We start from the raw sequence: 11,955 nt of genomic DNA, 5'->3' as shown, positions 1-11,955 counted from the left end.
AATGCTGACACCTCTTATACAAAGAAACAAATTTTTTAAAAGGCTCCATGAAGACTTTTTTTTTTTCATGGAGACTGCTTAGATTACTTCTTTCCAAACTGAATTATTTGAACTGATACACAGGATAGTTGTACCTGTATGCCACCAGAATTAACATTAAATTTCTCCAGGATATAATGTATGGCTTCTCCAAGCTGCAGTACTTTGAAATACTCTGCCAATTAAAAGGAGGAAAGATGAAGATGGGCTAGTGAATTGGGAATATTTCATTCCTCCTCCCCCATCCTTTCCTCTCCCCACCCCCAAAGTGTTCATTATGATGAATGGAGCACAGAGGGAGCAAAAACAGCAGCGAGAGCCTATATCGATGCCAATGTGCAGGCTGCTGTATCTCATTGTCTGGCTTTCATCATAGACTCACATTTCCTACCTGTCACCACAAGGGGTGTCCAGGACACATTATGAACATGAAGCTTCAGTAACCAAGCTGTACAGAGTAGTCTAGCAGTTTAGCCCTGAGTGATTCTGAGAAATTGGAAGAGAAATTTTTTGCTGCTGCTCTTCAGGGATTGCTGCTGTTAGGGAGGGGTAAGGGATGGGGAGCAGGTTTGGAGGTGTGTATGCATGTTTGAGAGGATGCAGGGTGCATTTGACTGAGGAGTCTGGGCTCTGAGAAGCCTTTAGTGAGAAAGAAAGAAAAAAAGGGAGAGGGAGAGAGACGAGGACGACGGAGGCAGAGAGAAGAGGAACAAAAATAGGACTGAAGAGAGCAGCTGCTTCCTAATACTCTGGCTCTTTGGGTGCCTCAATGAATATGAACATGGATTCTGTCACTGAAGCCTTCCTCAAGCTCCTGTTTCTCTTATCTATTCAAAATTGGAGCCTAGTAGTAGCAGAAAATGCACGTAAGTAAAACAAATGATTTTTAAAACTTCAGGCTATCTGAAAAACTTTGGGGTTTACTATTTTTTCTTAATTACTATTTTTATTATTATTTTTACCAGAATTTCAGAATATGTTCCAGGGGGGAAAAACCAAATCATTCTTCAAAATCTTCTGTTTAAGTGGTAACCCTGAAAAAGAAATCTGTTTACAACCATTACCACCCCCAACAATTCTCTTTTCTAAAATGTACACTGTATTATTTTTTTACTTTTTGTCTGTACGCATGATATTTACTCTGTCTCCTCTGGATATACATTGAAAAACCTCAAGCTCTAGTAAAATCTGAAATTAGCATCTTAACCAGGGACTAGTATGCAAATGTCTTCATTTATTCCTTTTGAGGACTACTGCATTTTGTAGGAATTATGTCCAACAGAAACGAACTGGCAGACTTTATAGTATACTGCATCAGCTAGGATGTTAGGAGGTTATAGTTTTGTATATTAGTATCTGTGTGCATCTTTAGAATAACAGTGGTACTCTAAGAACTGATTTATTTTATAGTTCAGAAGAACGCATGTAGGAAAACCCAAACATTAGAGATTGAGCTCTGTTGGGTACACAGGTGTACCTGAGACAGGGGGTTTCATTTCTAGTAGTAGAAAGTTTTTTTTTTTAATGTAAGAGAAAGAAATGTAGCCAATGATTTAAGCTTTGATGAAAATTACATTTTTTGGATGTACTTTTTAAATCTGTCATTAAGAGCCTTGTTTATGAGTGATTTGTGTGTGCATGTATGGATCCTATAAACACCTAATAAGCCCCCACTATTTAAATAACAGCACTGTGAATCTAATCTAAAGATACTTCTCAGAGAAACTTGGCAGAACTAGATGGGTTAGTATTTTATAATAATTTATAAAAAGTTGATCTGGATTGTTTTTAAAAAATGGTTTGCAGTCCAAAGTAATCAGAATATCTCCTTTCTTAATGAAATGTTAATAATCTCGAAGACTAGAATTTTCATGATCAATTTGCTCAAAGTTTAAAATGATAAAACATAATCATTTCTTCTTTGAAATCCTGACTCCCATCCTCCTCTCCCACCCTCCCCCCAAATATGTGAGTGATTGGCCCTTTCAAGAAAGTGCTAGTAGAAATGCTCAGGAATTACATGACTGCAGTATAGCTGGGGGACAGTTTGGCAAAACAACTAAACAGTTAACTGTGAAGTTTGTAGTAACTCACATTTCACAATACTTAAGACCTTGTGGAGGTGTGGCAAGGGTAGAAGCATAAATGAAACTCTGAACACAAGACAACCACTTATATGACATTACCACAATGATCTTGTGTTGTCATTCAGTAATGGTAGCTTGTTCAGTGCTCTAGTGTATACATCAGGGCCAAAAATGAACACTTAACTCTGTAGGCAACTTCTATGATATTTTCTAAGGTTCTAATTTAATTCTGGGAGTACTTCAATCCTGACAAACTTCAATGATTTACACATGACTATGATGCTTGGATAGCATGTTGGTTATCATTGCATATTGCATTAAAAACTAAATGAATTGCTAAAAAAAAAAAAAAAGCAAAGCATTGCAGCATAGAACTACCAAAGTATAACAGAGAAGTAAGGCACTAGAGGTCACTCTTACAATTTAAGAAACATGACTTCAAAAATAGTTTTTCCCTTTAAAGTAGAATTTGCTTTGAAGCACCATCCTGCCTTGCTTTATAGAGATGTGATTAGACTGTATTGACAAATGATTACCTTTGTTTTTCTCTTTTTTATTAAAAACTATACAAGAGCACAAGACACAGAAAACAATAAAATGAATTCTCTCTCTCTCTATTTCTCCCCTCCCCACCATAAGAATTCTTGTATAAAGGAATGTACTTATCTCAGTTTTCTATATGTAGAGGACAGGATTGAAGATGAATGTGGCCAAAAACTTGCTTAGGATAAGTGTCTCTTGGCTGTTGAGAGAAAGAAAGTGAGAGACAGTGTTTTTTTTAAGGGAAAATTTCTTAGAAATTTCTTTACCTGGGTTTCAGTGCCCTTAAGGGTGTTGTAATAAATCTAACTGTTGAAACTTATAAAAGGACTCTAACAATCAAAGTCTGAACTATTTACTCACCACCTACGTCTGGTTGAAATAAGAGTTGTTATAGCACCAGGAATGCTACTATTTAATATCATAGCTAAAGATATATTATTGTAACTAGAAAAAGTGAACATAGTAATTCTCATTCATTTCATTTCTACTTTATTTGTAGCAGAGATTGTGATAAGCATATGTCAGGGCATTGTAGATCAGTTCATTTGCACTATTTTTATTTTAGTTTAGTTTTTTATCCTGAACATTTTGATGGTGATTAATTTGGGTCAATGTAAAAGTTTAAAATGTGTAGACATCTGAAGATTCAGTTCAAAAACTTTTTTTGAAATAAAAAAGAATGTTTAGTATGCAATTTTAAAATTTTTCTCAGTTGAGGGTTTTAATAATAATAAGAATAACAATAGCAATAATAATAATATTTTATCAACAAGAACAGAATTTTTCAAAAGAATAGACACTTTAAAAACCTGTAAAATGTTTCTTTGGGGGTGGGGATTATTTAAAACATTAAACAATCCTTCCAGATAATGCTTAAAAATCAGTCATAAAGAGGGCTATCTATATATATTGACATTCACATAGCACATTTTTTAAAAGTTTGTTGAATTCAATAGTATACATACACCTATTTGAAAGCTTTAGGAAAATACACAGATCTACATGCATATACATATGTTGTACATATGTACATGCCTTTGTGCCTGTGTATAATTATATATGCATGCTTTAGTAAGTGTATACTGTGGGCTGGGTGTGAAGGCACCTCTGGATGACAGTCTATGCATACCTCTCCACCCATTCATTAATTCTTCCACATATACATATATACATAAATTCATATGTATCTATTTTTCCCTACAAAAAGACTTGCTTTGATGATATTCATATATGCATGTATATGTACATGTATATACGCATAAATGTGTGTATACAAGGTTGTCTATTTCAAAGGCATACACAGAACATTGACTATGTGTGACATTATGTGCAGGTGTATGATGCATACATATATCTATTTAACAGCAGATTGTAAAAACACACCAAGCAAATATGGGTTTATATGCAAATATTTATCTATAAAGCATCAAGGAAAGTTCCTCTGAAAATATTTTGCTTTTCTCTTTGTGAACACATTTTCTATTTCTCCCTGAGTATATCAATCATTCTCCAAAATACCTATGGCTGCCTATGTGAAACTGGGTCATAAGAAATTATGCCAAAAGGGTAAGGGGCAAAAGTTTCATTAATTTTTTTATTTTAATATTTCATTTTAAATATAAACTGATCTGATTAATCTAGAGGAACAATTTAAGTTAGAAAGATTTTTTTTGGCGGACTAGAAAGTTGCCAACTGAAAAAAAAAGTGGATTCTATGTTTTGAAAATACCACATCAGTATGTCTTTCTTATTGTTCTGAATTGCTCTGTGTATTCTGTCATTTTAAGATGAAACATGGTTAATAGATTGTTTTAAGTTCACTGTTGTAACTGATAATGCAAAAGTAATGAACCAACCAACTGGTCCTCTCTTTGAAACTTTTTTTTTTATTATTCTTAGCCATGAGTATTGATTTCTATTATCTGGGAAAGTTCTTTTGGCTAGAACTGGATGATTACAGTTTATAGAAAAACCCTGTATCCAGGGTCAAAATTCTGGACCTTGTTATAGAGGATTCTGTAGTTATTCTACTTATTAAAGAGATGCCAACCCTTCTAATCCATGTCCATCTTTGTCAACAACAAATACTATCTGATAGAGTTTGAAGAAAGCAGTTAACACCTAGCATCTATTTTAAAACTAGTCATCATTCTCTAACTCCTTTCTAAAGGTTAAGATTGTTTCTGTCTTACCCCCAAAATAGAGAAAGAATGCATTGTAGATACTGGAAGAATAAAATAGTTCAACGTAAAAAAAATCATTAATATCTATAACTACTATTTGGTCTATTGTGATCTCTAGTAATAATATGTTCTATTAGCAGTTCACCATCATGAGGATGATTTAAATTTCTTTTAGATTTAAAGAGAGGCACTGTGGCATAGTGGATAGAGAGACAAACAATGTCAAGAATTCTTTTGTTTAAGTTTTCTCTTAGACACAGACTATGGGACCCTAGGAAAATCACTTAAACTGTCAGTGGCCAACATAACTGAGACTCTAAGTTTCAGGAAAAAAAAAGATATTAATCTTTATTACCAGAAAAACTTTCCTCAGCTGGAATTCCAATATCAATATAATGTAAAGCACAGGTGTAACACATATGTATATTCACATGTGTATACATATATTCATTCATCCATCCATCCAAATATACATGTATGCACAGTAGTGTTGAGAACTGGACATTTTTATCATGATAAAGTTGACTATCAGGATAAGATGTGAATATGAATATCTGATTTAAGACCAAGGAGACACAATTTAAATCTTATCATTTAAGGCTTCTCAATAAACAGTAATTAGGTTGAAAATATTTGTTATCCTAGATACTTAAAATTTATGATTAATGAATGCTGTACTTGGTATTGGTTTCTTTTGTTGTTGAATAAGTAGGTCATGCATGCACAGTTGTTTTAAAAATCTAAAAACCATGTTTGTATAGAATTGAATTTAAGATTGTATTTCTGAGTTCCCACCAATTACATTTTGCCTACATTGCTACTTTTATTGCATTATTTTATACAGAAAAAAATGCTTACACACACTTCAGAAGGGTCTAATACTTTTTAAAAAATATTTTCTAGAATTATAATTTCACTGTAGAAACTACTGAGTTTGTGTGTCTTATGAATGTTATTAATGACTTGGGTTAAATTCTATCAGAACAAAAAAAACTGTGTCAGTACACAATTCAGAGCCCCAGGCTCACTTATTTAAGTAATAGAAAATATGACACAATTCTATCAAGATAAAATACCTAAAGCTGGTCCATTGAATATGTTTCAATAAAGTTTAACCTACACAAAGCAATCTCTAACCTGCTGATATAGTAAGGCATATTGATTGTGTTTCTTGTAAAATCATTTAATTATATGATGTTCATCTCAGTTTGTGAATTATCAAATTACGGTTTTCTTGAATGTCTTCCCTTTCTCTAACTTAAAATTTCTCTTCTTTAGAATAATTAATTCCCCAAACTGGTGTTTAATAAGAGTAAATGCTTTATTACATGCTACAGTAGATGACTAGGGAAGTTCCTGAAAGCCTAAAGTTAACTAAGAGTTAATCCATGTAATCATTATATGATGTTCCTCTCACTTTTCTTCATTTTCCCTTTTAAAACCTTTAAGTATGAAGACTCACATAAGGGATTAAAAAAAAACAGTAGAAAAGGTAAGAAACAAAACAAATCAGTTATGTCCATTAACCATGCATTAACTTCAAGTATTCCAATTTGCTTGAAGATTTTACTGAGGGAATACATAAATGTTTCTATCTTGAGCTTTTAATTAGTAAAGTGTTAGATACCATTACCTTTATTTAGTCATTATTTTGCTAATAAATGTTTGTATAGTTCTGATCTTCTTTTGTCATCATAGTTCATTTTCTCTAGAATTCTCAAATTGTTTCAAGAAGAGTTAAGTATGACTCAACCAACATAGGTAATGATGAGTCCTGGATAAATTAATTTATCTTATTCAGACAGTGAAACAGCTTGGGGCAAAGATGTCTTTGTATAGCATGGAGGGATAATGGTCTTAGCTGATTACTCAATTTGTGCTTTTAGAAATGCACATTATCAACCATACAGCTTCAATCTAGTAAACAGTTCATCATCAGTTCTATCACTAAAAACAAACAAAAGCAAAAAAAGTGAAAAGTGATATGTTAAAAAAAAATTCACCGCGTTAAATAATTAGAAGAAGACTAGAGGGGAAATAAATGTCTCCTTCCTCTTTTCACATTTCACTTAGAAAAAAAAAACAACCTCAGAAATCTTAGTAAATTATTGAGAATTGTGTACATTTTCATTATTTATATTAGAAATGCAAACTTTAGTTGATTCTGAGCAACAGTGGGTTAACTAGAAAGCTGATGTTAAGGATACACATCTTAAGTAAAAAACATACATTTCAAATAAAAGAATATGCTTAGAAACTATTTTTGCCTCTGATCAAAACTATGAGGGTTGAAAATGTAAATATAGAAATTTTGAAGCACTAGAAGTTGTTGAGAAAAAACAAGTATATGAGATAAGTATGATTCTTATTTTAACCTGAGAAATTATAGATTTAATCATGTATTAGTCATGTGGAAATTGCACTTTCAGACTCTTCCTCAAAGCTGCTTTATGACCATTGATGGATGTATTTAATACATGTAAAGTCCTTTCATGTGATTTTTTTTAAAGAATACTTTTGGTTTGAATGCTTAAAACAGGAGCACTGTAGATATTATGGTCCTAAAATGTAAACTTTTCTATCATCTAGCTGTTAATTCTGCCTTCATTGAGGTGTTAGTTATGTAACTCTGTTTCTCTTGTCTGGTTATTTTATAATACCCTTTTATTTAATTATTTATTAAAATAGTACTTTTTCTATTTTGCAAGTGACATATTTTCTATATTCTGTCCTTCCCATTACACTCCAAATTTCTTTTACAAAGTAATGAAATCCCTCCATACCTATCTATGTAACCTATAAAACAAATGCTCACATCAGCCATGTCTACAAGTGTATGTCTCTTTCTGGATTCTGCATTCATCATCTCTGTCAGGAGGTGAGTTGCTTGTTCCATTTTCAATATTTTGGACCCATTCATATTATTTTTCTCCCCTAAATGCAAATGAATTGCTAGAATTAACTACCAAAAATTAGCATAGCATCCCATAGGGAATCCATTTTTAAAATGTAGAATTTTTGATAAATCGCAGGACAGCTGAAATACTGTCTTTCCAATGTTTACTGAACTTCTGGTAGATACAAGTGCATCCTCATATAATACCTAATAATCTTTTCACGTTGGCATAGTCATAGGTAACTGTAGTAAAACTAATATTCTGGAGAGAAATAGAGCATGCCTTTTGTTTTTTCACAATGAATTCCCTTCATGGTTCACGAGAAACTGTTACTCTAGTAATAAAATTGGAAAAGTGGCATAAAACAGGAGGTAAAAATGATCCTGTTTATGTTCCAGTTAATGAGTACTTTCAGTGCAATAATTTGGAAAGTGATTGAAGCCTGGAAACTTTTGACATTTTAAGTAGTTTTAAATTAGTAACTACAGAATTATTATTTAAATACCATACCTATTTAATAGAGCAGTGATGAAAACCACCTCTGAGGTTTTAAATCACAGAAGAAAAGAAAAAAAAGTATAAAATATATCAGCTGGGTTGTAGTTCTAATTACTTTTTTATTAAGTATATCTCATTACTTGGTAGTGTTCTATAATAAGATATTGCTTATTTCTCACTCACAGAATGGCTATTTGTTTCTGTAAACTTTTAAAGAATGAAGAAAGGGGAATGGGTAAAATTAGGACTTTTTTAAATGGGGTTTTAAGGGATAACATATTAGGAGCAGCAGGTCAAATATTTAAATTATCTGCATTACTAAATCACATTCATTATACAGTTTCACAGTGAATATGACTTGCATATTTTTTTCCTTGACATCAGGTAGTAATATCCAAAGGAGAAGCATTTTGAAAATGTCATTTTTACAGTGTGGTACTAGAGGGACATGAGTAAGGTTCTAACCTAGTTTTACTAAATGACCTGAGTCAGGTCAGTTGAACTATCTGACTGAATATGAAAACATTTACTTGTTATTTTAGCATTAATCAGGGACTTCTGCCAATGATCTCTATTGTCTTTACCTTGTTCAAGTCCACTGGATTTGCAGTTGAATTTTTGGCTGAATACTTACAGAGATTTTTGAAATACCATATTACCTATCTTCTTAGGTAGTCCTCAAATCATGAAACAAGAGGATACTAGGTTTCACTGCTCTAAAAATCTCCTTAACATGAGTTTCTAGACACCTGAGTATCAAGAGATAACAGTTAAATTTAGCATTCAGGGAGAACATGCTTTTGAAGTGGACAGCTAAATGAAGACTTGTTTTATACTAAGGTTAAGAGAATAAGGGGTTTTTTTTGAGCTAGGGGGCATTAATATTGTGCTGCAGCAACCGGTACCTGGCATATGGTTGCTTACTTGCTACTTGGTAGTGATATCAGGAGAATAATCTCTAGCCTGGATTTTTTGGCAGAGTGAAGAATTGAGAGATGGCAAGATGCCTGTTGTAAGCCTGTGTAGATTCTGCTAAACTAGGAAGATAACATCATTCTATCACAATCTCTTGATAGCTCATTTTCCGGGAAAGGCCAATGTAAACCATAAGAACACCCCATACTTAAGAGTGACTCTGGATGATCTCTGTATGTCAGTCTCCTCTCCAGGAAACAAAGGATGAAATTAATGCTTTTAAAAGACTTGTTTTATAGACATATCAGGAGTGGGTGCAGGGGGGAAATAGCAACTGTCGTAGTTATCAAGAACAACTTAATTTGTAGCAAGTAAGAGAGGTATTTTAGTCAGACTATTTTGGCAAGTGCCAATTTAAGGATCATCTATTCTTCTTAAATTTAACTGGTAGGCAAAAGGTGTGTTTGTGTTTCTTTCTGTGTGTGTATGTAGGTGTGTGTGTGTGTGTGCGTGTACACACAGGAGGTTATGTATATGTATATGTATATGTATATGTATATGTATATGTATATGTATATGTATATGTGTGGATACACACACACACACATATTGGAAACTAAGAATCTATTTTGAATACTTGATGATTCTTAAATTAAACATTGTAAATACTTCAAAATATAACATCTCCTGAGTTTCAGATTGTCTGAATTAAGGATGTAAATAGCAGTGGGAACAATATAGGACTTAGAATCAAAAGTTCTGGGTTCAAGTTATAAGTCTGCCAGTTACTAGACAGGCAAGTCTCAATTTTTCTGAGCCTGAATTGTCTTATCTGCAAAATGAGGTCATTGACTACATGACCTTTAGTATACCTTCTGGCCTGAATAATCTTTCTAAATATGAATTTATAAAGTACACAAATTTAAATATTTACATGATACAATTTAGAAATACCGCATTTTCTTAAGTTGATACATGGTAAAAGTAAGCAACAAAAGTAATTTTAAAATACTTCTTAAATGCAGAGTTAGAAAGCCCCAAAATTTGGCTGTCTTTGTCAGGCAGATGGGCACTTGCTTTTGGAGTACTCCATTGTAATTACTCACTTCTGATAAGGAATCCTAAGTTACGTGTGAAAAAGAATGAAGTATTTAATCATTCCTTATAAATTGAATTAGAAGTTTGAACAAAAGAATACTAATTTAAAATCCAAAATACATCAATTTTATAATTCCTTCAAAAGTGAACATAATTTGTAGAATTTTTTTAATGTAGCACAATAAACTCTAGCCCAGTTTTATAGTTGAAAATATTAACAGGCACCATATTATCTATTTGAATTAGAATGCACATATTTATCACATTAACTTTCAATATTGTTCTATCCTTAGTACATTAAGAGAAGCCTAAATAATTCACTTTCAATAGGGCAAATTTGAGTAGTCTTTCTCCTGGCTTGTTCCCTTCACTCCCCACCTTATGATTAGTTTGGGAAAGGTCTTCTAATGCATTTCCTTTAGTCCTTAGTGACTAATAGGATAAAATTGTCAGAAGACTGGCTTTATAAGGAGTCTGCTCATGAAATGGTCTGGTTTTGGGGGGGTGTTTTGGTCTGGGGTGGGGGGAAGGCTTGAGTATAATAATTTCCTTAAATAGAACTAGTTGGCTCATAATTCTTATAGATCAGCATCATCTACATCAAAATACTTTAGGTTCGTTGGGTAGAAGTCAATATGGAAAGTTGGAACATTGTTATTAGTATTAAATAATAAAGTAGAAATGATGATTCCACAAATCCATTGGATTTGTTGGTTGATAGGATTAGCAACTTGAAATATATATGTGTATGTATATATTTCAATTTTACTGTTAATTATAGATATCTTCTCTTTTTTTACTGGAAAGCAAATAGTGTGTACTTAAAATTCCATTGGACCCATCAAAATGTGATATCTATGTATTTTAAGGGAGATATTTGGAAAACTATAATTTTAATTTTCAATTCTATGTATCTAGCCATTTATGCATCTATTATCTATCATCTATCTGCATAATTTTCCTCATTTTTTAAATGTAGATAATAATATCACTCACCTCCCAAGAATGTTGTGAGAATCAAATGAGATAATTTTTGTAAAGTACTTTGCAAACCTTCAAGTGCAACAGATGCTATTATCTAGATCTTGTGCATATAAAATTTGAAAATCTTTCCATCCCTTATATAGATTGTATATAGGTTTATATAAGCTCGCTATGCATAGTTACATATTAGGAAAACACTCCATGAATATTTGTTTATTTTGTTGAACATAAATCTTTATAGATATGTTGTCTTTTCTATTTTTCTATTGCCCAAATTATTATACTTACTAGAGAGGCAGTTGTCTCTTTTATATCTCTGCTTGGCATCTCTTATAATTCTTAGTACATAGTGGATACTCAAGAATTGTAGACTAATTAAGTATCTTTTTTAGTCAGTTGAAATCCAATTCAGATTCAACCTGCAAGCAAAGTAAAGTGTACTTTCAGTCCTCCTCCATTCTATGAGGTCTTATCTTTCTGCTCTTGACATCTACCAATAACATGAACTATTCCATATTTCCAGATCTCTCTACTACTATTCTTTTTCTGCATACTAATTGCCCCAAACCCAATAACCTAAGAAGCTACTGGAATAGGAAAGGTAATAGATAGAGACACACAAAGAAAGAGAATCATTGAAATCATTTGCTAGATTCTCAACTGAGCCAATGATAATGGCAACCTCTAAGGAAAGAGGAAATCAAGATGCAT

The 11,955-nt window shown here is 32.5% G+C and overlaps 1 protein-coding gene across 2 annotated transcripts in view; it reads left to right on the top strand.

The window, feature by feature from the left end:
* The first annotated feature begins 543 nt into the window (after window positions 1-543).
* Window positions 544-11,955, top strand: part of CNTNAP4 (contactin associated protein family member 4) — a 582,938-nt gene continuing 571,526 nt past the window's right edge. For both annotated transcript variants that reach the window (XM_020976685.2, XM_020976684.2), the window contains exon 1: window positions 544-905. In XM_020976685.2, the coding sequence (XP_020832344.1) occupies window positions 809-905 (97 nt within the window). In that variant the 5' untranslated portion in view covers window positions 544-808. The remainder of the gene's footprint in view (window positions 906-11,955) is intronic.

This window comes from Phascolarctos cinereus, unplaced genomic scaffold (genome assembly GCF_003287225.1).
Source record: "Phascolarctos cinereus isolate Bilbo 61053 unplaced genomic scaffold, phaCin_HiC Scaffold_4;HRSCAF=312, whole genome shotgun sequence".
In the NCBI taxonomy this organism is placed as follows: Eukaryota; Metazoa; Chordata; class Mammalia; order Diprotodontia; family Phascolarctidae; genus Phascolarctos; species Phascolarctos cinereus.
Note: the sequence above shows the minus strand (reverse complement) of the source record. Positions and strands in the feature narration are given on the sequence as shown.